Below are 27669 nucleotides of genomic sequence, written 5' to 3' on the forward strand. Positions count from 1 at the left end.
CTTCCTCCGGATTCTATTACTTACTACAATGTGTCACCATACGATTAGCTGAATCACCAGCAACTGAAGTAATGATAGGATTGCTAAATATAATGACTGCTGATTGATCTCCAGGGTTCTTGAACAAGCCACACAGAACATGATGAGTTCCAGAGGCACTGCAGCGTTTTGGTTAGTGTAGAACTCCTGGTGTTTGGCAGCAGTTACGCGGAATCCTGGCTTGGTTTTTCCTGAGTGGAGCTGCAGCCTGTTGTAACTGAGCAGTAGCTGGTTGTCCCCCAGACCAACTGGCTCTCTTACAGGGTTTCAATCCCCAGCTGGTCCTGTCAGTTTCCGAGTCCACAGATAGCACTGAGCTCTCCACCCACTAAAGGAAAGCAGGACTGGGGATAGGATCCTGGGTGAGCTCAATCAGATGACATCACTGGCATGATCACATAGTCCGAAACACAGAAATACACTGGTGCTAACAAACAGTCACACAAGCATGAGCATGTTAACTTAATCACCAACTATCCTTTGTCTATATAAAACAAATAATTCACATATTTAACCTGCCATATCTGACCATAAGCTTCTCTCACATTGTTCTCATGCCAGTCTTTGATCTGTTGTGTATTTTTTTTCTTTTTGTCACGACAATGAATTCACTCAGGAAATAATTCTAAGAGTGTCTCTCTGTCTATTTCATTTATGTTTGGTTATTTTCACAAGTCACATAATTTTGTTCTGTAAGGGCACAAACCGATCGTGGAATGTGCAAAAAACTAACAGCAACAACTGTATTTATTTTTGTTTTTTTGGTTTCTCAATGAGCTTTCATGACATAAAGAAATGGAATGAATGACTGGTGTCCTGAGATGCCACACAGATGCTTGTTGAAACAGGAGATGTCTGCATAAGTGAGCTGTGAACGTATCGTCAAAACAATAGGGGTGTTAATGGTTTCTTGGAATCAATCCACTTTCCTCGACAGGCTTCCAGATTCTGACCACGGACAATCGAATGGTCATCATTCTTCTCCTGGCCCAGTAATCAAAGTACTTGGATGACAGTTAGCAGTGATATCCAACTCTGGGGACTCGGTAGCTCTGCTGTGAGCGCGGCTACATCAGCACTTATGAATGACAGGCTGAATCATGTGTTTGCTGAATTGGACACCGGAGATGTGGCCATAGGGGTCTTTATGCATACGCTGTGGGATTGTGGTGCATTGGCCATTCAGGCAGCTGCTTGTGCAGCAGGTCTCATTCGTGCATTTTCTTTAGTAAATGTTGCCTTCATATCACAGTAATTTTGTGCAGAAACGTGCATTTCTAAAGTGCTTGAACTTACACAACAAAGTCTCAATCCACCAGGCCTCAGGTTGTGCTACTAATCGTGTGTGCACGTCTGCCACAGCTCATTTCACAAACAGTAGGATTATCGTAACCTGTTATCCTCTATTTACATGAAAAATTACACCTCCTTAGCTGGAACAGTTGGCGCAAACTCCACATATGCAAACACAGCCTGGAGTGGCAACACAAGGCTGGGGACTGCATGCTGTCAAATAAGCAGAGAAACTTAACTGTAGCATTGCAATACCTGTGATGGATGGACAGGCGGAAGGAGGGGAGGGATATAAGTGTGAAAAGACAGAAGGAATATTGCTTATTTGTGTGACAGAGAGATGTCATCATGACATAACTCCCCATAACACACCGTCGTCTAAAACATCGTCATAATCTTGTCAGCCATGAATCTTCATTAGATGCTTCCCATTTTATCCCGTGCACGTTTTGATTTTTTTTTCCTCCAAAATGAATCCTCCTTTTTATGCAAAGGAACAGATGTGTGGAAACAGTTCTGGATTCAAATGACGACGAGGAAATGGGATTTACCATTCCTCTCGCATTCACACAACACCTTAATACCGAGTCCCATTAGCACCAAATGAGGATGAGTTATTCTCTCTGAGAGCAGTTACACCCTCCAGTCTTCAGGGTGACAAGAATGATCTCATTTGAGGAAAGCTCATCTGGTTATGTGGCACAGTAATGACTCTGGATGAGCTACCTTTAGAGACTCAAGTTCAAGATGTACTCCATTATTACTTGTTCATTACTGTTGAGGCTTCTGGCAGTGACAGATGATATATGGCCTGGCTGCCACAGAATCTGCCGCAGGTGTCTCTGTCCTGTTTAAGTGCATGGAGTACCTGCCAAGACCCGAGGCTCTTTAGAATCTATATTGCAGACACATTACTCCCTGAAGCCAGCGTTCTTATTGAAGAATATGCTCCATCTTTGGACAGAATACAAGACAAGATCGGGGTATGGTGGACAAGAAATATTCATTTTTGCAGGTATTCCGGGCAAAATTAGCACCATGAAAGAGGGGAGGAAGCATGTGAACATGGCATGGAAGGCAAGCCACCTGAGCTGATAAACCGTCCATTATTCAGCAGGTGCAAATGTGAATATTCACATGACTGGACACTTTCCACTCTCCATTTGTGCATGCACGCATACACTCATCCCGCCAGCTAATGCAGTGTGCTGAAATGGCGCCACTTTTTTCGGAGAGGAAATTGACAATATGTCACACATATGAATTGCCAGCTGGAAATTGGCTGCAGTGCTGCTCGGCCCAAACCTCCAGGTGACACAAAGGATCTACACAGCAATGCAAAATCGTCAAAGAGGAGCTTTGAGGGCGTGTCCAACAAGTCTGCAGGGAGGCTGAATAGTAGGCCAAGAGCATTTCCTTTTCATTTATTTACAAGATTTGACACTTGGACAGTTAGATCTCAGCTAGGTGTGAGTGCATGCATAAATTGTAAATAGTTGTATTTATATAGCACTTTTCTAGTCTTAATGGACACTCAAGGCACTTTACAGTTTGTTTTTTTTCCATTCACCAATTCACTCCTAGATTCATACAGTGCATCTATCTTGTTTTCACACATCTGTCATACCCACACAAATGCTGCTGGCCTAGACATCAGGAGGAATTTCAGGAGGGTTAGGTATCACACCGGCATGTATGGTCTTGGGATCGAACCCGCGACTTTCTAATTGGAAAATAACCCACTGAGCCATGGCTACCACACATGTCCTAGCCCAGGGGTCTGCAACCTTTAGAATGAAAAGAGCCATTTTATCACTTCTCCACCCAAATACAATTAATCTGGAGCCACAAAAAACTTTGGATCTTAAAATTAAGTTAATATCATGTATAAAGTTTTACACATACACTATATTTAAAGAAAAACAGTTTGTCCCATGTATGACATTTTAGAACTACAAAAAGAAAACTCTTCAAAAGACTTTGAAATGAAATAAAATGATTTTATGTAGTTTATGACTGAGAAAACCTGCATGGCATACGTACCGTATTTTCCTTAAAAGTTAAAAGCCTTTAATTTTCTCAAAAAACGACAGTGCGCCTTATAATCCGGAACGCCTTACATAAGGATTAATTGGTAAAGTTTGACTTTATCTGTTTTGTTGACATTCCCTTTAGCACAGCTCCATCTAGTGGATGCATAACGCAACCCCAGTCAAACGTTTGACAGCACTATCTTCTATTTTATGCGCCTTATAATCCGGTGCGCCTCGATAGGACATTTGTTGAAGGTGATCAATTGTCATGACATTGATACAAGGGTTGGGGTTAAGTATTTAGTTAGTTTAGTTTAGTTAGGTCAAGGGCGAGGAATGCATTATGCCTGTGTATGTCTTCACAAATATAAAGAGAAACACATGCTTGTATGTGTCTTTTTCAGAGCAAAACCAGTGCTTAAAGGGGACAAACACAAGATCACGAAAAGTTTTCCTTAGGATATTCTTCACCTTACTTACTTTCAACTCTGTCTTGTAATCTACTAATCTCTCTACCATGGGCCACAGGCCAGGTATCTGTAGTTAGATCCGCGGTGAAGCTGCCAGATTTATCTTGAGATAAACTGGAACAACATGATGAATAGATAATAAAGGCACCCAGGGGAGAGCTCTATCCGGGTTAACTCCACCACATGAAGATACTATTTGTAATGATGGCTGGAAGCAAGGGGGCAGTGCAGTGAGCAAAGCTAACTGGGCCCCAAAGTGACCAAATCAGTCCCGACTTTGCTGATGCAGCGGATGGGGAGTACACACCGATTGTAACCGTGACAACAACAAGCAGGGTGATGAAGTACCACGGAGCAGCCTATCTGGGTCTCACCTGCTCCTACAGTGACTGCTATAGGCTACTGAGTACAGTGAGCACTGTTATAGCGGAATCATGACGAGCTCAACTGTCATCGCTTCAGGACGGTGGTCAGATTGATTGATTGATGTGGAGTCCAGGCTCTGACCTCATTACTCTGACAACCTCAACACGTCCCTCCCACGAGTGATGATAATAAACCTCTCCCGTAAGCCGCATTAGTTAGGCAATAGAGCCTGACGCCAGCTAACATGTGTGGTGTCGAAAATATGTGTAGACCAGACACCAGCCTCAGCTCAGCAGCTCAAACCATCAAGGGATCACAAATATAGTGGCAGGAAGCATCTATCCATTTTTCTAAGCATAGTGCTTCCCAAAGACTGGCTTTGGAATAGGTCGTGGGAGATTTTTAGAGAGGGAAATTTCCTGAATTTCCACAACCTTTTTTTTTTTTTAGTAAAGATGTATGTGTATATGTTTTAAATAAAATGCATAAATGTAAGCTTTTAATGAATCTACCAAGCATCTTTGGGAAATGATTCATTTGACTTATTCCAAAAGATATTAGGTGTTACATACGCCTGAAAAATGAGTCGCTACATCATGCACAAATTTGCTCTCATCACATTTTATATTGGAATTTGGGTCATGGTTGTTTGCCGTCTTTACAAAGTTGGTCCCCATATTGAAAGTTTGGGAAACACTGTTTCTAAGCCATGTCCAGCCAATGAAAGAAGTATACAGTGTTAGGATGAATTAAACATTCATAAAAATCGAATTAGTAATTACCAAAAAGGAATTAGTTTCTAATTGATATCCTGTTCTATGTCAGTAACAAATAAATCCAATGAAGAGCTTTTGATTTTCTGATTAATGGAGGTTTATTACGTTTTTATGTGTACAACCGATATGCACATTTTGGGGAAAATGCAGTCATCTTGTTCAGAAAAGTAAGTAAAATAATGTATTTTAAATACTGCAAGCCTACGCAAGATGAAGTGCCATAAGAGCAGATATTAGAAATATATGATGGTGGCTTGATGTTGCCAAGCATTTGAAGAAAACAGATATTACAAAGAGTAAATCTTTAAAGGGCTTAGCTAACAAACGCCTGTTGACAAATCCAGCAGATATTATTGGGTGACATTAGTTTTGATTTGATGAGTATTTGATGCCAACATTCACTCTTATTCATCATCTGTCTACCAACTCCTGCATTTGATTAGGTTAAATCAAATCCTCTCTTACAGTTTTTCCTCGATTGTTTAAACACATTTTCTGAAACCTTGCCTCATGGGCAAAACCCCTCAATTCTCCTGCAAAATGAAACTTATCATTTAAAACAATGTTATTTCTTCTCAAAATGGTATTTTGCTTTCAAATGACACACACAAACCATCATATCAATAGACATTTATAAGAACCAGTTGAACACTGATGTGATCAATGTAAAACACTATGATGAATGGAAAACACTTCTTCTTCATCGATCATAATGACTTAGGCCTTTTTCAGTGTTTAGTGTTACACTTACTACAGACAGTACACACATAAGTGTGTAAAATATTTTAGAATATTGTTTTTATAGGCCCTGTGATGGACTGGCGAACTGTCCAGGGTGTGACCCCGCAGATCGCCCTATGTCACCCCGCGACCCTCCGCTGGAGGATGAAGCGGTAGATAATGGATGGATTATTTTTATACTCAAAACACACAAATACACAGTAACACATTTTGAATGACAGTGTGTTCCTTGTGAAAACAAGAGATTTTCTTCATGAAAATTGTGCCAAATGCAGAGAATTGTGTGTAGTGTTTTGAAAAAAAGTGTGTTTTACAACTGCAATTTGAGTGTAAAGCAGGAATTGTGCTTGTAGTTGGTTCAGGGGGTTGGTGCATGAGTTACCTGTTGTGGTCATTGTGTCTCAAGTACCAAAAAAATGTGCGTAAACAATTGAGAAAAACTGTAATGTACGTTCTATGTGTATTTGCAGATAGTTTTAAACATATTTATTTATCTGTTTGTTGTATTTATACACCATTGGGTTTTGAGAGTATCGTAATTTCGATTCTCAGTATGTCTTGTATATATTGCTGAATTGACATTAAAAATGACTTTGACTTTGAACATCCATGAACAATTCTCTGTGGTCTTCCTCTTTTCCTCCAGCTCCATATTCAACATCTTTTGTCCAATGTAGTCACTATCCCTCCTCTGCACATGACCAAACCATCTCAACCTTGTCTCTCTTCCTTCATCTTCATACCATTCAACCGGAACTGTCTCTCAAATGTGTTCATATCTAATCCGTGTCCTGGTCACTCCAAACAAAAATCTCAGCATCTTCAACTCTGCCACTTCCAGTTCTCCCTCCTGTCTTTTTGAGAGTGCCATGTCTCCAAGCCATAAATCAGACATTCCCTTTCACTTTTGCTGGTATGCTGCCCCTCTTAAAGGTGCCATATGTAAGAATGTGGCCAAAAAACGGTTACTACATTCAAATACAAAATACAGAGGCCTTTTAGGTTTTGTTTGTCTGACGAAACTGGCAACCCGTGGTTGCTCGGCAGCTGAGACTCTACTGACTGCAATGATTGGTAAATGGCGGTAGGTGGCGCCACATGCCAAAACATAATTTGCAGTCTGTAAAATATTTTTTTAATGCAAATATTTTGTCTGTACTGTTGTTGTTGGTGAGTTCAGTTTGTTATATGAATATTATTCCTGAGTCTCTGTGACACATTAGGAGGATTTTATGGCCAGTTGCTTTAGATTTATTACAAAATGCACTTTTAAAGTATAACTAAACCCCTAAACCAGGTGTAAACCAGTGTATCTGTGTGTGTTGTGATCATCCGGCCATGTGACGCGACAAGAGCAGTTATAGTTTCAGGATTAGAAGTTTTTGGCATTAGAAAGTAGACAACCAAAATGAGTAAATCAGCAGGTGCACAGAAGGACAACAGCGTAGAAGACAGGTAGTTACTCTGCCAGTTGGATATGAAATGTAAATTGCCTGCTTGAAGTAGGCCTCAGTGGTGTGTCAGGTGTTGTGGAGAAACCTATATTACATTCTGATTGCGGCCACAAGTGACTCGACAGGAGCTTCAGGGCAGATCATTTTTTATGCTCATGCCAACACACAACTATAGAGACAATGGGATCTGACAAGCTCTGTTCCAGAAATTAGGATGCTTGCCAGACCATCACTGCCAGCAAGCCATAAATGTTTCATGTGGTGCTGATATGGTAATCATTGGATCCCTACAATGACACCTTGTGAGAGTTGGATAACGATGGCTGTCTTTCAGAGCTCTGTGACTCTGGAAACAGTCCAGTGACTGAGGCTCTGCTTGAAGTGTGAATCTGCCAGTTCAAAAAAAAGAGAGAGGCCACATCGCATCTAATAGGTAGGGAGAGTCCGAAGGATGAGCAAAAATAAAAGTGTAACGGGTTTGTCCTTCAGGCATCGTGCAGACGGTGTGATGAAATATACCGCGCAAATACAATCCTCCGAGTTGAATATGCATTCATGAGTTTTTGCGAGTGGGTCCAGGTGCCCACTGGTGGCACAGGCCCAGCTGGAGGATGTGGCTGACTCGCTCCGCTGGCGATCAGGCTGGCATACTAACGGAGCCTGGGCTGCTTTCACAGTCAGTTGAAAGAGGCTGTCACCGGCACCACGGGCCCAGGGTTCCAAAACACAGGCTCCAGCTGCATGTCCACTAACCTGTGAATTTATAGCTTAAAAAAATTTTTTTGTTTTTTTTTATAACCTGCAGCATTGATCACATGACATCGTTGTCAACGCCATCTCCTTAACCACAGCTGGGACTTGTTGGGGACAAGTTTAATTCTTGGGGTTAAAAAAATACATTTTTCCAATCGCCAGGGATGAGACGGTAAAAGAGTAATGTGTGTAATGTGTTATTTTCTGCGAGGCGAGTGTAAGCCTTTTTATTAAAGTGAAACAATCTTGTCTGACACCTGTTGTTCTTGCGGGGTATATTTATTGCTGGCCTTTGTCAGCACACTGTAATCCCCGCTGGAACATGGCTGCATTACCAGTGTGACCTATTCTCGGTCATCATCATTTTCCCAAGAGCATGTGTTTGAGAGAGAGAGAGAGAGAGAGAAAGTGACAGGGTCCATGTGCATGGTTGTGTATTTGTGCTTTCAGCAATTTCACTTCGTTTTTTTTCTTTTCTTTTTTTTTGACACCCAATGTCATGCAGAACAAATCGCCGTTTGCTGACACCAGTGATTTCTCGTTGCCAGTGGTGAGGAGTGTATGTGTGGGGGGGGGGGGGGGACTATTGGGTCTCAACTGATGGCGAGTTGGACATTTCTGTGATTAAGTAGTAATAGCTCCAGTCGTGACAGGAAAACAGGGGATTTCATTGCTCACAGGGCAGGAACAAAACTGCTCCCCTTTGGGCCAGTGGGCTATGTTTTCCCTTGAATGTATATAATCATTCCACGAGTGTTGCCTCTCAAATGGCCGGCGTGGAAGTTTCGGCAGTTTTCTTGAAGAATTTAATTAGAGTTTTAAGCAAAAGATCATCCTCTCACCACTTTCCATACGCTGCTCTGAATACCAGTGTCTGCCTCAGGGCTTAACCCACTAATTGTGGCTTTAGCTCCTATGATATTGTTGCATGCCTGCGGTTCGGTTTAAGGTTACAGTTATATTAAGACGTGGGGTATTTAAACATTTTGTAAAGGAAGGGTGTGTGTGTGTGTGTGTGTGTGTGTGTGTGTGTGTGTGTGTGTGTGTGTGTGTGTGTGTGTGTGTGTGTGTGTGTGTGTGTGTGTGTGTGTGTGTGTGTGTGTGTGTGTGTGTGTGTGTGTGTGTGTGTTCTTGTGCTTGCGACATACTGAGGACCAGTGAGGGTTTTTAACCAACAGAGTGAGGTCATTTTGGCCGGTCCTCACTTTGTTTTCATTCAAATCACTTCCTTAGGTTGTAAACATGCTAAAATCTGTTTTTTTTTTCACAGAGCTCCTCAATTTGGTACAAAAACCCGTTTTCCAGCCCTGGTGTTTCACACACGTTTTGCTCTCGGGCTCCACCTGCAGACATTTCATGGTACTGCACCCAGTAGTTCTTTTTAGATGTCATTCACGAAGTAGATATTTGTAATTGTGTTGATTTATAAAGTGGAAATGTTGGCACTTTGTGTTGGCACTTTGTGTGTGTGTGTCTGTGTGTGTGTGTGTCACCTGATTTATGTGTCAGGTTGTTGAGCTACGGCGCCAACACATTTTGAGAGAGAGTGTGTGTATTGTGTTGTGAGGAATAGTTGCTTCCTGTGTGAACTAAAAACAGGAAAAATGACATAAACAGTAATTAGAATGTGGTGTTTTTGTGGTAACATGGTATAATAGTTACATGAGAGTGGCCTGTGGTGGTTTTTGGTGGTTCCTCGTGTGCGAGACAGAGATTTGAATGGTACTATGAGGACATCTACTGGCCAAAGAAGTGTATGCTGATTTTTCTGCAGTTGATTTAAATCACACGGCAGGTTCTCTTCACATGTTCATTCTTATTCATTTGTGGTATTTAGACATATATCCAACTATGTTTTTTTCAGAAGTTAGCTCCTAACTAGCAATCAAAACATACCGTATGGTTTTTTTTTCTTCAATATAAACTGTCTGATTGTATGGCACATTATCGTCTTGATCAGCAAATCAATTCATCATCATCGTTTCCTATACGACCTTTCTCAAAACAAAGTGCTTCACAAATAAAAACATTTTTTAACATATTTGCAATAACTAAAGTGCAATCTTGGTTTACCATGTAAATATTAAGCTGATCACGAGATATTCTTCTATATTGTAGATTCATAGATGTGAAAATGCATGTTTATCATTTATTACCTTTTCCTTTATTGCTTTGCTGCTGTGACACCGTACATTTCTCCTCTGCGGGACTAAAAAAGAATCTTATCTTATCTTGATGAAAGTCTAATAGCACTAAATATGTTTGATTTATTCTTTTTTGTTATTATTATAGATCCCTATAGTTTGCCCAGTTTCTGTCTTTATTTAAGAAATATTTCATTAAACTGTGAAAATAAAACATTACCAAAAGCTTAAAAAGGAACTTGAGGTGAGTTTGTTCCATGGTTTTTGGTCTCGGATTCTGTCAAACTGCCACCAGAACAAAATAAGTTCACATATTAAAAAAAGTAAAGTAAATCAGAGATCAAATTTGACTTTAAAAATATATTATGTTAAGATAAATTAGTGAACTCACTGGACCCTTTTTTCATAAAAAAAAATAAAAATTTATTGAACCATGGAAGAGCCTCAGAAAGGCTAAATATTGGACGACTGTTTCATAGTTATATACACATCAGCGCTCACTTCTAATGTAAAGTATAAAACAGTGTTTCCCAACGTGTGAGCCACTGACCACTAGAGGGCATGGGAGTTATTGTAGGTACTCCATAAAAGTCCTCAAATCAACCACAGTCTTTGAATCACATTATATCTGCTTTGATCCGGAGGGGGGGGGGGGGGGGTCGAACAAGTGTGATAAATCATGGGGCTTCACGTTGATTTTATTTGATTTTTATTAAGAGTATTAGCATCATAAAAGAACAGTATTGCATACTGTATCAAATACTGTACATAATGTCCTAAGCCATAGGGCCATTTCCAACAATACTGAGATCATGGTTGTTCATTAATGACAAAATATTCTCGTTTCAGTGTTCTCTGTTTTACACCGACTTGTGTTTCATCATCCGTGTGGACTGAGAATGATTTGCCTCAAATGTCTGAAGTTTAGGATCAAGTATTTTTCAATTGTAGTATGCAACGATTAAATATACACAAATGCAGATTAAAGTATCAGTATCAGTTAGTGTTTAGTTTTCATGTCTGTGGTGACATACAGTGATGGATTGTACACAACGACTGACAGAAGGAAGGTGGAAGTGTGACAGCTACACTAATATATATATATGATATACTGAAATTAAGTAATAACGTAATATTAGTAGTGAGAAAGAAAGAAAGTAGTAGAAAATATAAACTCTGAAGTGAAGTATACAGAGACTTGTGTTGGTTTGTATGTTTTAATCATTTGTAGGCTATCGCCTGTAGGCAGTTTGTCAATCAGACTATATTTATAGAACACTTCTCAAAGAGAGAAATGTCATTTAAAATGATGTGTATGATAAAAATGAACATTTAAAACAAATACAACAGAAGAAAGAGAAATTAGGACATGCCATTATAGAGCTCTACAATCAGTGATACTTAAATGACTTATGACAGGATTCTATATGCACATTTGTGGGAATGAAACAAAAACTAATCAAATGAAATAATCAACAAAAATCAAACAATTGTAAATCCAAATAAAGCAACAGATCAATATGAAACAAAAGGGCTACGACACTAAAATTAAGACATTTTATAAAACAGATCCATTTCAAATACACTCAACAAAAATATAAACGCACTCAGAAAAAGTTATTGTTATGTCATAAAAAATGGTAACTATCCAAAAATAACAGTACAACTTTATCAACAAAATGGCTTTAATTAGCGAGCATTAGGATCAATTTCAAAACAAAAGTTCTGGAGTAATGGCAGGAAGAACACAATGGGGGTCGATGATCCAAGTTCACAAACCTCAATAACGTGTGTCCACCATTAGCCTCACGCAGAGCGGTACACTGGCGACACATGGACATCACCAGGTTGTTGATCGTGGCCTGGGGGATGTTGCCCCCATTCCTCCTGCAGAGCCACTTGAAGTTGGCGGCCGTTCTGGGGAACTGGAACATGGAACCCGCTGGCGGACACGCCTATCCAGAACATCCCAAAGGTGTTCGACAGGTGACATGTCTCAACCCAGCACTCAGCATGCCAATGGCACGCTCCCTCATGATTTGTGACATCTGTGGCATAATTGCCAAGTGACAAAAGTCCACATTTTGGTGTGCCCTTTTATTGACCAGACCATAAGGAGTGTCTGTGTACTGGTCACGCATATTGACCACCACTCTGCCATGCTCCATGACTCTGGCGAGTTAAAATACTCAATCTGAGATTGTAGTCAATAGGAGTGACCAAGTGACACTGGACTACTGGGTTTGAGCAAAACAAATCATTCCATACACAAATGCATCGAGAATCTGAGCGAATGTCATGACATTCTATTTCTGTTCACCATTTCAAGCTTGTGTTTATATTTTTGTTTTGAGTATGAACGGTGTCAAATAATAAAACAAAATAAAAGCTTCAAATAAAAAGGACAAGGAAATAAGTAAAGCTTCATTAAAAGTTAGGTGAAAGCCAGTGTGTGTAAAATTTAGCAGCATTTATTGATAAAGTCACATGTTGCCTCTGAATTTCCCTCACCAGCTCCCCCTGTCCTTCCAAGTGTGATGCAGAATATGATGTATGTAGCTTAAAAGATGTTTATTTTGTCCATGTGGGCTACTGTAAAAACCTAGCCGTCTGACATGGCAGTGGCTGTAGACTGACCCACTGCTGATATAAATAGAATAGGCTAATTCTGCTGTAATTACAGTCAAGTGACATTTTCCAGCAGAAATTGACCGAGATAACGTTTGATAGTTGAATAGCTTCCATTGTCTCTTTAATCACAACATTACTACAGTGTCTAAATCAAAGATAATGTGCACATCCTCCTCCTCCTCCTCTATGGAGGACCATACCTGACATATCAATAAATAAATAAATAAATGCATAAATAAATGCATAAATAAATAAATAAATACACAAATAAATGCATACATAAACAAATAAATACATAAATAAATACAGGAATAAATACATAAATGCACCAATAAATGCATAAATAAATAAATAAATACACAAATAAATGCATACATAAACAAATAAATGCATAAATAAATAAATAAATACAGGAATAAATACATAAATGCACCAATAAATGCATAAATAAATACACAAATAAATGCATACATAAATAAATAAATACACAACTAAATAAATAAATACATAAATAAATATAGAAATTCATAAATAAATAAATAAATGCTTTATATTTATTTCTACATTTATGTTCACCTATATTTATTTATTTCTGTATTTATTTGTGCATTTATTTCTGTATTTATGCATGTATTTGTGCATTAATTTATTGATTCCTGTATATATTAATTTATGCATTTATTTATGTATTTATTTATTTATTTATTTATTGATATGTCAGGTCTCGTCCTCCTCCTCCTCCTCCTCCTCCTCCTCCTCAGGCCTGTATACCTGCTCCCTGACCCTAAACACACACACAGCATGAATGACACTGCAGCCATCCACAGCATTACGTCATAGTGTCCCTAACAGCCAATCACGTCTCAGAGACTCTGCACTGCTCCCGGACGGACAGATACTTTGTCCAATCAGAGCTTTACAACAGGCACCAGAGCCCACCTTTTTTCCAGCCCGCAGCCAATCAGCGAAGAGCATCAATTACTAATTCATGACATCGCAAAGGGGAGTGACGCAGTTACTGTAGATTCACAGATACTCCATGTCTTTTTTTTCTCCCAATGACCTGAAATAACGTTTATTTTTTTAAACAAAAGCTGTGTCGAGGGCCTTTTCTCCCGCGCTCCACTGGAGGCTGTATGTCGTAGCTCTGCGCCCCCTTGGACTTGGATGCCATTCCGGTTGGAGGTTGCGGTACAGCCCGAGGACTAGATGCGATAACCAGGACGAGATATGCCGCAGCCCAAGTCACGGAAGATCGCCATCCTCGGGTACAGATCCGTAGGTGAGTATCTAACCACACATCAGTGTGTGTGTGTGTGTGTGTCTGTCTGTGTGTGTGTGTGTGTGTGTCAGAGAGAGAGAGAGGGGAGACGTTACACCTGAGCTGTCTGGGATGTGGATGTGACGGAGAGGCCTTTTCGGGTCAGTGTCAGTCCATTTTGAGAAGCGTCTACGCCTCCTATAATGGACTTAAATTACAGGGAGCAGCATCTCAGACGAGCGCGAGAGTGAGCAGCTCCAGGTGAGACATCATGGCCTTCAGCGAGGTGTCAGTCACCTTCCTTCGTGTGTACGAGATAAGACGTTGATTCTTAAAACATGGGAGTTCCACGCTGTTACATCTCCAGGCCCTGATGGAGGACCACTGGATTTGACGCATTACTGTGTGTGTGTGTGTGTGTGTGTGCGTGTGCACTTTTATTTTTGAAGCAAAGAATGCGCTAAAAGGATGGTGAAGATGGCTAAATGGCACGTGACTGCAGGCCCTGCAGACAGTAGCAATAAAACAACACCCATGCAATAAGATTTGTTTCATTCCCACTGGGACTGAGTGTTGTGTTCAACATGGCTGACTCTACTCCATAGTGAATTGATACAGTATTAACTGTAAACAGGTTCTCAGGCTTTACAGTTTATGATATTAAAGGTCCAGTGTGTAATATATAATATATTACCCAATATCCTAGTTTTTAAGGAGTGGATAATCACTTTCAAATAACAATAGTTGACTTTTTGTGGCCCTGGAGCGAGCCATTTATATATATATATATATTTGTAGTCAGTGCCCTTCTGGATGCCATTAATATGTGGAGAGAAGTGATGCAGTGTTGTATAAGATACCCTTGCAACTTTGTTTCCTATGGATGTGCCCCTATACACAGTGTCCCAAAGGGTGCACTTAAAGGAAATAATATTCCCTGCTGTGTAGAAAATTCCCATCTGTGATAGGAATTAATGAAACAATAATGTGTGGAGGTCCATATAGAGGTCTTCAAACATGCCTGCTCTGAGTATACTAGTGCACTTTCAATTCTTTCCCCCAGCCCTTCCAAAATGCAATGTTAAATGATCTGTATTTATAAAGTGCTTTTCTGGTCTTGATGACCAGCAAGGCTGCATTATACTACAGTTTTTGACATTCATGCAATGCATCTATGTGCAGTGCATTTTCTATCTCACGTCTTGCCCAAGGACACATCAGCATGTAGACTAGCAGAGTGGGAATTGAATCCACAGCCTCCCAGTTCAAGGACTATTTGCCCGACAACTGATCCACCATCGCCCCGTGATGCACAGTTTTGTTTTTAAGGCTTGAAAAGTGCTTGAAGTTTTGGATAGTGCTGAAAATGTTTGAAATACGGAATTTATTTATTTTATAAACATTGCTTTTTGGCTGAATATTAGATGGAGGAATACATAAATTTGTCTTTCGTGTATGTGTAGTTTTTCATATTAATTTACCACAGCTGCAAGGTGCTGGAAAGGCATTACAAATAGCCTTGAAAGTGCTTGAATTTGATCTTGGAAAAGGTGTAGGTGAAAGTCAGAGCCACCTCACAAATCCTGACACTGGATTCCAAAAATGGCTTCCACTATACAAACACCGCTACTTTTACCGTTTACTTTTTTTTTCCACAGGAAAAGGTCGTGCACATAGTATTGTTTAATTTTTGACCAAAAAATGGTTTCCAAGGTAGCTCCACACATGTTTGCCTTTAAGCTCACACCCATTATATAGCCTTTCCAGGACACCTGGGTAGGCATGAACTTAAAGTTGGTCAATTATGCAGGTCCAATATGATTTCGGTAACATGGGCCCCAGTGGGGAAGCCAAACATGGGTGGGGCCACCATGGAAATGGACCATCCCTCTTGGGACCCATATTTTCAGCCCAAATATAACCCTTATGGGGCCCACATTGGACATGCTGGCTGGGAACTTGCACATTTTGCTGTAAATGGAACACAGTATAAATGTGTTTTAGGCTAGGACCTGCTCTGCTATTGTGTTTGCCATGTTTCCATCGCAGCCTGAACAGTGTGTGAAATCTTACTACAGAAATGATAAAGAACAGTATTATTTCTGATATGTGAGGGCCACTAAAGTTCCCCGACATGCATGGGGGAGGGATGGGTTCTATTAACATCTGAAGTTAAAGGTTGGACATGGGAGTAACGTCACTCACCGCCAAGTTGACCGAGCGCTTGAGAAGTTGGGGGGGGGGGGGAAATGGATGCAAAAGTGTCTTGGGCTAAATATTGTTAGCAATACCAGTCGATAAAAGCATTGTATTTTTGCACACACTAACAGCAAAGCAACACAATTGATTTACTGTGTAACAAATATGACAGAAGTGTGGTTAATAGTAATAGTACCGGTGGCAGCCATCCTGGAATCCCATGTCGGGGTTGGTGAGGTTGCTCCGGCCTTCCAGAATTCTGAAATTATAGTCATTGGTCTTATGGTAAAGGAGTGTCTTATCTCAAGTTCATCAAGTTTTGCCAAAATGCATTGTTGTTGTGAGTTTGATGCTTTGTGTGTAGCAGAAGTTCCAAGCAGCAGCAGAAGTGCTAACCAATGCACGTGCTAGCCTATCAAAGCATGTGATTTGCTCAAACACTCCACAGCCCAAATGGAGCTCTGGGACATCAGTGTTTTAGCCTTTGCTGATTTCATTTTTGTTGGACAAAATTCCATTCATAAATCACTTCAGCAACATTAGCTACTCTCCCTACATTTCACAATCCTTATACGCTGGATCATTAAGTTGTTTGCTCGACTTTTATTTCAAAACTACTATTGTTGATATTTTCATAATGCCTTTTTTCACTCTGCACTGTATATGCCTGTATGTAGATGGAATAATAATAATTGGTAAAAAAAAAAAAAAAAGGATGATAAATCAGTATAAAGGGTCTGTTTATGATTTATTTCTTGTGTGTGTGATTTTTTTTACAGGAAAGTCATCTTTGACAATTCAGTTTGTGGAAGGCCAGTTTGTTGATTCCTACGATCCAACAATAGAAAACAGTAAGTGGGAAATGAGCGAACTGTTACATCCAGATCCTGTGTGTCTCATGTTGTGATCCGTGTAGTGAGTTTAATCCAACAGTACTGTAACACAACATATAACATCTCGTCATAATTTTAAGGTTTTGTTACAAAAAATGTTAATATTTGACTGTGTCTTGTGTTCTGTTATCTGGCCTGTATGCATTGATATGGATTATTTATATATGTATTCATGGTTCGCAGTTGTCCGATGCATGTATAATAGTATCATGTGTATATATGCAACTGGTATAGCTTGGTGGTATAGTCTACTGCCCTTGGTGTTGAGGGCTGGGGTTAAAATCCTGGTCAGGGCAGGCCTGACACAGTGTGGGCCCTTAGGCAAGGCTCTTAATGCTACTTGATGTAATACACGTTAATTTTTGCAATACCTGTCTCGAGGATGGCTTTTACAAGAATATTTTACATAGCGGGTCCACACGGTCGGTGTAGTGAAGTGATTCCCAAACTGGGCTATATGTGTGTGCGTGTGCGTGCATATATATGTATATATATATATATACATATATATATATATACACATAGACATACAGACAATTTCAGACATTGCAGTAGATTTATTTAAAAAAATATATGGTGATGGTGGTGTGCTGATGTTGCTCATTGAACATGTTGGTAACATTTAAATTAGTGCTGTCAAATGATTCAAATATTGAATCGCATTAATGCACATGTGTCAAACTCAAGACCCGGGGGGGTCAGGGTTAGGGTAACCCTAAGATTGAGATTGTGATCGCAGCAGAATGTGTTCACAAAAGCCACAACCAAAAAAGATGAGACAGTGAAAGCTAGCTTTATTGTGTCTGCAGAAATCAGCCGTGCTTCAAAGTCTTATTCTGAGGGTGTGTTTTTGAAGCAGTGCATGCTGAAGGTGCGTGAGCAGGTCTGACCCGACCAGATACAGACTTTTAAATCTGTTTGTTTGTCAGGAAACACCACCGTGGACCGGGTTACATCTATAATGCATCATATTTGTAACTTGAATAAGTCATAAATACAGAAAGTTATTTAGCAATATGTTACAGAGTAGTTACCTTTATTTTACATTATATTTGGTGGTTGGAACGTCGGTGTGGTGCATGTCATGTTACCCGACCTGTACTGGAAACTCCATCTGTTCTGCGCATGTGCTTCCTCGACCAAGCAAGCGGTCTTCGGTCTCCTTACTACGGTTCGGGGGGTCTGTCATCTTGGTTGGTATTACCGCATACATAATTACTTGGATGTGGGGAGTGCGTCGAGAAATGATCCAGGCTCTGTTGGATACGGAGAGCCCGCTTGGACACAGAAAAGCGCACATCGCTTGCCATCCACTCAAAACGTAATGTTAGCCTACTACTCTTTGACCGGCTCGCAAGCCCAAACAAGAGTGTGCAGCGTGCCTGTTGTTTTGTTTCCGGTCTAGCTAGATGTGGTGTGGTGTTTCTACACCAGATCTAGTCTTTAACGTTACTAGTTGTTGCAACAGCGTGTGAAAAAAACTACAAAACTTCCTTGGCCAAAATGAACATTAATCTTGCGATAAAAAAACATTGACGACTTAAAAATGGGTTTACGTTAACGCCGTCAATAATAACTAATTTAAATAGATAATTTTGCTGAGAAATAATTGACTTTGAGTGATTGTATGTGGTGAGTGCTGTGTGTAAGTGCACAGGAGTTTGGTGTGAAAACACTGGTGTAGTGGTGGCATAGCTGCCAACTCATTGGCCGTGAGACGCACGCATTTGATTGACTTCTCACGCTCTCAAGCCACACCTCGGATTTCTCACACTCACGATTAAAAACAGTTCTGAGTACATCTGACAGCTGAGTTTATCTGTGATCTAATCTGTTGAGCCTGAGAAAAGCCACTCGTGATCGCTCGAAGTTATGCCTGCAGAGACTTTGAGGAGTACAATATCAAACTGTCTCTGGTTGAGCCAATACATCCATGAGCTGAGCTCACAGTTCGGTTGCGATCGGTTGCATCATCCTGGACTGAGCAGCGAGAGAGGTGTCCGAGCGTCAGTGGTCGAGGAAGCACATGCGCAGAATAGAAGAGTTTCCAGTACACGTCGGGTAACATGACATGCACCACACCGACGTTCCAACCACCAACCGGCATTATTACAGCCTACATCTTCTTTTGCGTTTTTTTTCTCTTTCTAATCTAATCTAATCGTTAAATCTTCTGACACGTATCAGAAAAGAATAGTAGTGGTAGCCCAGTGGTGAAGTAGGTGGACTTACAGGAAGGTCATAGGATCGAATACACCAGCTCCCAGGGTGTCAACATTCTTTACTACTTCATACTTTATTGTATAAAGCATTATGAGTATTAAGCATTATTAATACATGAAGCATATTGGATAAAACAATAAGCTTGGCATACATAAAACATTACTATAAATATATATTGGGTGTGTGGTGGTAACCTCGACTGGGCCAGCCATACATTTGCATTGTGTACGCAAGCTTACACACAGGGAGAGGGAGGTTGTCAGTGGTTGTTGACTTGACACATCGACAAATCAGCTTTTGTGTTAATGCTCAGTAAAGCGTCAGTAAAATTTCATTCAATTCAGCAGCACAAATCTTTTATTTGCCAAACGTTGGTTTATCTAGGATTTAAACCTGCAACCTCTAACACCCATAAATATCCTTGCATTGATGAACGCATCAGTGAGTATTTTTTATATTTATATAAAAGTCAGCTACAATATGCTAATCAGGTTGTTGGGTCATTATATTAATTTATGACAAACTGAATTCACCTTTTTTTCCCCAAATTTGAGCCGGCCCACTGGGCTTCTCTGAGTCAGAAATGAATCAAGCATAATATTCAACCACCAAAATGTAGTTTTCTGTTCAGGAATCCAAGTAAATAACTGTAATTTCACATCTTAATGAAGAAAAAAATAATGTGATTTACTATTTTAACTCTAAATAATTCTGAAGTGTTTGCCCTGAACCAAAGTGTCCAAACACAGCAGTTGCTGATTTCACCAGTTCCCTGCTGACTCTCTGATTGGTCCACGGCAGGACTTGACATCCCTGACTTAGAGAGGAACCTTGCTTGAAGCTACTTTCAACAGACTGAGTTGCTGGAGGGGAGAACACAGGGTCATCCATCAACCTCCTAAACACACATATTCCCAGACACTCCAGAGATTTGAGTCTAAATGTACCTGCAGGCTGTTTCTGTCTTCACCAAGCATGTTTACTCACACACACCACAACTTACTTGCCTTTCTCAAATGTGTGGTCTACCTCCACATATAAATATTCCTTGGATGGTCTCAATAAAGTGAGCCGTCAGCATTATCACTGCCATGCATCGGAGACTGCATCCCTCAGTCCTGCTGGAGATCCTGGCAGATATCGACATACTGTACCTGTGCCGAATGTCCACAGTGGTGCCATGCATGCAGAAATGGATCCATAACAGACTCAACGTGTAGAATGATGAGCACGCGACAGACTATTGTGCACTGTACGCGCCTTCACCTCAATATGTTAAAATGCATCCTTTTCTGTTGGTTAATTTCTCATTTCTTTGCAGCTTTTACGAAAATGATCACAATAAATGGACAAGAGTACCATCTTCAGCTGGTGGACACGGCAGGACAGGTATGCAGGGCATTTTAATAGCCCTGTAAAGGCTTTATTGATTTGTATATGAATACAGTGTCGGTGTCATGAAGTTGTTTCCTAGTTTGAAGTTAATTTGGCGTCATTAGTTGATCAATATGATGATTCATTTCTTCAACCATTTTTCTCCCATTTCTCTTCACAGGATGAGTACTCTATCTTCCCACAGACGTACTCCATAGATATCAATGGTTACATTCTGGTTTATTCAGTCACATCTAATAAAAGGTATACTTTAAAAATCATGCTTAATCAATATCTAATATTTTCTGTGTGGTTTTGGTTAAAGCAGAAAAATGAGAAATTCTACTCTTATTTCTTGCAGCTTTGAAGTTGTACAAGTTATCCATGAAAAACTGTTGGACATGGTGGGGAAAGTTCAGTGAGTATCTCCTAAACTCATTTCACGGTCTACTGCGGTGATTTTATGATGTTACCAATTCAAAATGAGGTGTTTAACATTCATATTGTGGTGTCACAATAGGTGCCATCTTTAGAAATCGTCACTGTGGAAAATGTTTGGGAAACAAGTATATCGTGATAATTAATCGTGCATAAATGTCACTGTACCGTTCATTTCTTCCAATGCAGAGTACCAATTATGCTCGTCGGGAACAAGAATGACCTACATATGGAGCGGTACGTCCAAGCAGACACAAACTGTGCCTTAACAGGATGAAAGCACAAGACTTAAGCATGACCTCTGTCCTTTTTTCTATAATTGCAGAGAAAACATTTACTGAGAGCATTTCTGATGTGATGCTGCGATCTTGTTGTGTACTGTTTCCGTTTTTCTCCTGATGTCCGTGTGTGTGCTTGTTCAACAGTGTAATCAGTTGTGAGGAGGGTAAAGCATTGGCTGATTCCTGGAACGCTGCCTTCATGGAGTCCTCAGCTAAAGAGAACCAGGTAAGAGTTGAGGGTGTACAGGTAATATCACCATTCATTTTGGTAGTGATTGTTATTAATGCCTATATACATATGTATCTATTTGGAAAGGTATTATTCAGCAAACAAATAGAGCTGCTTATGGATATGGATATGGTTAGAAACAACAAACCAACATAGATAACCCAAGCAACGCCATTTTGGCAGGCAACAATGGAAATGTCATAGGCAACTCGTCTCCTTACCAGCTGGTTTCATAAAAAGTCAAGCTGCTTGATAGCTGCTGTGGGCCTGCTAAAGCAGTCGGAGACTGCATTTTACTGGATCAAAATAGCTCCTTCGTTGACTCTTCAAGCAGGAGTCTCCTTGGACTATGTTGTTTCCAGATGATATTGTAATCTGTAGTGCCATTAGGGCAGAGATGGACAAAAGCCTGAAGAGGTGGGACAGTACTTGCACTAGCGGGAGCGCATATTTTTGAGATTGAGAGTTAAGCAAGGAATTGGAATTCACCCTTAATATCACAAGTCAGTCAGGACCAAAATACAGTATGTGTGAAGGCCTATAAAGAGTAGTAAAGATGCAATAATCAGTGTTTTCATTGTAACAATGGATAAGTTTATGTATGAGGTGATCACTGTCACTCTTTTAATGTTTACGGTGGTGTCATAAAACTATGTACTCTGAAGGTCCGTAGAGAAAAAAAAGCAAAAGTCAAAGTTGGGCTTTAAGGCTGACCCCTAAGAATATCTGATTACATGAGTCAACAGCAAAGCCATTAATACAATCAATGATGAGCTATATAGAGATAATGGAGACAATAATGGCTTGTTGTCGATTCAACACTAAACTAGCGCAGCACGCCTCGCCTCGGCACGGCACAGTTATTTTGCTGATAGTACCTGGTATTTTTTTTTTAGTACCTGCTCTGGCGAGGTTCCAAGCAAGCTGAGCTGATACTATGCGTGACGTCTTCAGACGAGTGCCGTAAAAAAGACTTAACAATCCTAAAAAACGTGGGTTAATCTCCAACAATTACCAAGGAAATGTCTAAACTCTCATCATTTGACTGCTGTATTTAGCGACAGCGCTGCTGAAAGGCTGCGATTGCAACCAGCGAGCCCACATCACGAATCCTGCTGCTGTATTTCAGTCCAGTGACTGCGTCAGGAGGCGCAGAAAGTACTGAACAAATCTTTTTACTCAACTGATTCTAATGATTCACATTCACACCGTGCCGAGGCGAAGCGAGCTGAGACGGATGTAGTGGAAACGCGGCAAGAACAAGTCATTTGACTGTTGGCTGACTGTTTGCAGCTAAAGAGCCGGGTGTTGAAGTTAGATATAATATTTGACATAAGGAGGACATGACAGTTGGTGTACAAAAAGAGGACACAAGGGGCAGGATGGAGGCAGATCATCCACTGTGGCGACCACTAAAGGGGGAAGCTGAAAGAAGAAGACCATATTTGACTTTTAAAACATTCAAACTTATATTGCTCCCGATCTCCTACATTTAGATGACTGAAAAGTTTTCCATATCAACTTCATAAATGAATAATATTACATATTGCAGCTTTATATGATGCCCCCCCAGTTTCCAGTAAAGCAGCAATCTGTTTATTCATTTAAATCTAGAGAAAACCTATACTGGTCACGATCAACATGGCCATGCAGCATGTGCGACAGAAGTCCTTTTATTCGAAACCGTCTTTCTAAGTTGGACATTCAGGAAGTTGGCTAATATGCTTCAAATCAAGTTAGCAAAGCAGTGATGTAAGGCTCTGTCTAATTGCACATGCGAACAATGCCATCTCTGTTGGCTCTTGCTGTGCGTAGAATCGACAATCCAGTGTGTGCTGCTAGTAAAAAAAAGTCAAAGTGGTGTGACTAAGACATGTGACAGAATCCTGTGTGTTTGTGTGTGTCTTTTTTTCCCTCAGACGGCTGTGGAAGTTTTCCGGAGGATGATCCTGGAGGCAGAGAAGATGGATGGTGGTGTGCAGCCGGGAAAGACATCCTGCTCCATGATGTAGAGCCGCCCAATCAACACACACACAGGACACTGCACTGGGATATCCCGTTACTTGAAGGCTAGCTGCCAGTTTTCTTCCACCTCAGCTGACTCCACCCCCCACCCCCCAAGAGTCCTAAATATCCAATATTGTCTATTTATGGCTCTGAATCCACTGTTATTTATCAGTATTTCCTATTCCCTTTTGGTCATCCTTGTTTTTCTTCATGTGTTTGAAAAAAAGAGTGGTGGCTCCTTCATCTTATATTTCCCACTTCCTCCCTCTCTGTGTTGGGCACTGGTGCAAAAAAACGCAGAATGTCATTTTTGGGTGTATCAGAAAAAGAACCGCAACTCAGGCCAAAGGCAGTATTGGCCCGATGCATCTTCGCCTCTCATTATGCAGCTCCCATGTACGCTACAAACCCCTATCAATTTAAAGTAGTACTCGGAGACGTACGGGGGGGAAAAGTCGTGTCAGCCATGCAAATGCTCCGATAATGGTTTAGTTGAACACAGACATTTCTTCTGATACATGGCCAGCTGTTTGGCTGTTTTTCTACTTCCTCTCCACGCAGTGTCCACCTCTCTGTCCCTCAGTTTGTTTTGCATAGCAGTTACTGTCAGCCCCAGCCTCCCCCCCCCCCCCCATCCCCCCAAAAAATAAAAATAAAAACCTGCATCCATTTTCTAATGTTGAAAATGTTGTACAAATGTTTTTGATTGTAATCATTAAAGCAAAAAGTGGTTATGTAAATCAGGCTCCAGCATGGACTATTACTATACTGATGGTTGTGATTATTCTAGATCAGAGCCGCCTTGGCGGAGGTCTGTGCTCTCCGAGTGCTTTTCTAGTCCATACACAAATTCTGAAAATGAACAACTAGAACAGGGAAACGTGATAATTATGTAAAACTGAAATGCTCTCATTCCCTGTGATGGATTATTAGATATAATGACCTGCTGTAGTTTGTACTGTGGTTCCTAAATATTCATTTAACAATATGAGACACCTTTTGTATTCACAACATCAAAAATTAAAATCTTAAAATAAATAAATAAAATCACCTCTCAACTATAGTATCAATATAACAGGTGTCTTCCCTTAACCACACCTTAATTGAAAATAAGACTGCACAATTTGATTTGATTTTCAGTCCAGTGAGAAAATGAATTAAAAGAAATAGTCCGTAATGTGGGTTCTTTAACGCTGGCAATCACAGTCCTAGTAGATTCCAGTAGACAGTCACAGTTCAGTAGAAATCAGGATCATCTTATCCACTGGGCTCAGCTCGCCCAGCAGTAGAAATCCACTTGGTTAATTCCAGAACCCAAAACACAAAGCAAGACAAAAGACCCGACCACAAAGTTCAAGAAAGTTTCAGCACAATCGCCAAGAAATCACGACGCACAAACTCCCGTTGCCGATCCACTTTTGCAGGACGTCTCCTGCGGCTAAATCCTAGTCTGTTCACCGTCAGCAAAATCAGCAGCAACTGAAGACTATCATCTACACCAGGGGTTCTCAAAGTTTTGATACCCGAGGGCCAATTTAGGAACCCAACTTTGAACTGAGGGCCGCCAAAGGAAAAAAAAACAGAAAGAAATCCCATTTGTAATAACATTAATGACCAGATTGCAGTTCTACAGTTTAGTGTTAAGTAATATAAACGTTAATATAATGTTATTTAAGCATTAATATAATAACGCTTTATAATTTACTGGGTAATTACCCAGTATTTTGGCCATTGTTCTTACCTTCTAATTACAGGTTAATACCAAGTAACACATTTCTGTTACCATATATTTACTGGGTAAATAGCTAGTAATTGGGGGCTGTAGCTACCTGCTTATTACCAGCTTATAACCCAATAATACACTAAAATTCACCATATAGAAACCAGGTAAATACCCAGTATTTTTGTTTACACTTATTGGTCTGTATCCAGTAATGTCCAATAAACATTTAACAAGATTAGTACCTCCTGGATTAAAACTATCAACTGTAATTTCATTGCGGTTTGTTCCTGTATATTTGTAAATGTTTACTCTCCATATTCCCATCATTTGCTCTAATAATGTTGGAAAATGTCACGCTGAAGTATCAGGAAAACTATTTTCACACGTGAGAACGTTCTTCGCACACCTTTATTTTGCTGCATAATGATGTTTACTGATCCATACACATGACACAAACGGGTTGTTTTTAATAGGTGTTGCACATGTCCTCGTTGCAGCACTTGATGTCAATGAAGGCGTTCATCTTCAGCATTTCACAGTCGGACAGAGCCATGCATTTCTGGTACTGGCCATCTGAGAACAACGGGGGAAAAAAATGAGTCCTTTTAACACTGATTTCATCACAATATATTCTTACATTTTGTTTTGCATAATTCAAAAATACTGATAGTTTGGAAGTTGATAAAACAATTAACTGAAGTTTGCCATGGTGTGCGTACTCCAAATTATCCTCAGACAAGAAAATCTGTCTGTGGTTTTGTGTGATCAGTGCTTGTCGTGGGCCGGTAAAGTGTATTCTTACACCTAAAGAAGAACAATATCTATTATTTTATTAAATTATTATTATTATTATATTAAAATGAAGTTTAAATCATTCTTGGAAATGTGATGAGTCTACTTTTTGAGTTATTTTAATATGGACTGAATCTTTAGAATAGTATTTTTTTAGACATTTTTAGACAGAACTACAAGCCTCACGTGGATAAGGGGAGTACTGGCACTTATTTGTTTCTCTCTCCACACACTGTGACTGTGATTAATGTGATGATATCATAGAGGGATTAGGGATTTTAGAAAAACCCACGTGGTCCTCTGAGGAACTTGGCAGCAGCACAGCCATCCTTCTCTGGTGCACATGTCTCTACGATGGGGTTACAGGTTCCTCCGGCGGATTTGGGGACACATCGGTGGCAGTTCAGGGCTCCACCTGGGAACAAAAGAAAATACGGCAGTCAAGTCTGTCAAACTAAGAGTCAATCCAGAGGAAAATGTGAAAGAATGAGGACATTACAACACAAAGGACAATTTACTTTTTTTTTTTGTCTTTGGGCTGCTCACCACAGCAGAGACAGCTCCAGGGCCACATCCCACATAAGGTTAATCAATGTAAATAAGTTGACATTTGCAGGCTTTTATTTTGAAGGCTGACTTTTTTTTTTCCTCAATCAACAATATATAATGCTATTCGCCATGATATGTTCTGTTTCTAATGTGGCCCTTTGGGCCTTTTTTGAGACTGAGAGCGACCTGAAGGTTGGAAGAATCATATGGAGGGCTACCATATTAGCATGTTATGCAATTTACCATTTAAATGATGAAAATCATGCATTCAATTGCATACACATTAATTCCAGTGCTTACTCCGAACAATTATCACGATTTTTTGTAAAAAAAAATATCAATGATGTTTTACCGAGTGATCATATGGAGACGTGCAAGTGAGATAAAGTGAAGTGAGCCTGCGGGCACCGTATCAGTGACCACTGATTTAGAGTGTCCAGTTAACAATGAGGAATGGGGAATGGGTACCTTGCTCAGCGGTACCCTAACCTGAACTGGACTCAAACTGGCAACCCTGTAGTCGACAACACACAAAAGCCATCGTGTGTTTCAAGCATTACTTTTTTAACGCACTTGTTTCTGAGATTGAAGAGACATGTGTGTGTGTCAGTTTCTGACAGGTGTGTTGAGACTGAAGAGAACGCACATGTGTGTGTTGCTTAGCAGCAGAGGTTGACTCCAGTTTGTTCAGTGGAGAATGAATGACAGACTCACCAGCTGTAAACAGCAGGGCAATGCTTAAAGCCACCACCACAAACTTCATTGTTCTCTGTATAGCCTATAAGAGATAAAGCACACATTTGATCATACTGTACTAATAATCCTGTTTCTGTGGCTTGTAGACATGAACAATCTCACTTTAAATCATCTTAAATATTCAAATGAAATGCACTCACAGTGATATTTACATTTGGAAGCAAATCAAAAACATCTTGTTTGTTACTAAATATATTTATATATTTTATGAAAAATCATTGTGTTACATACCGGGCTGTCTTCT

The 27669-nt window shown here is 40.1% G+C and overlaps 2 protein-coding genes across 2 annotated transcripts; one reads left to right on the forward strand and one right to left on the reverse strand.

The window, feature by feature from the left end:
- Nucleotides 1–13699: 13699 nt before the first annotated feature.
- rheb (Ras homolog, mTORC1 binding) lies at nt 13700–24234 on the forward strand. The gene is made up of 8 exons (XM_083907915.1): nt 13700–13982; nt 16940–17011; nt 20598–20665; nt 20832–20914; nt 21012–21068; nt 21278–21325; nt 21514–21595; nt 23518–24234. The coding sequence occupies exons 1-8, from the start codon at nt 13931–13933 to the stop codon at nt 23608–23610; spliced, it is 555 nt and encodes a 184-aa protein (XP_083764041.1). The 5' UTR covers nt 13700–13930; the 3' UTR covers nt 23611–24234.
- A 1560-nt stretch (nt 24235–25794) lies between these two features.
- Nucleotides 25795–27432, reverse strand: ly97.3 (lymphocyte antigen 97, tandem duplicate 3; the record flags this gene model as incomplete). Its single annotated transcript, XM_083907815.1, has 3 exons — nt 25795–25901; nt 26413–26535; nt 27384–27432. 3 exons carry the CDS (start codon nt 27430–27432, stop codon nt 25795–25797), a joined length of 279 nt encoding a protein of 92 aa, XP_083763941.1.
- Between the last annotated feature and the right edge of the window lie 237 nt (nt 27433–27669).

This window comes from Microchirus variegatus, assembly GCF_963457635.1.
Source record: "Microchirus variegatus genome assembly, chromosome: 21".
NCBI classification, from domain to species: domain Eukaryota; kingdom Metazoa; phylum Chordata; class Actinopteri; order Pleuronectiformes; family Soleidae; genus Microchirus; species Microchirus variegatus.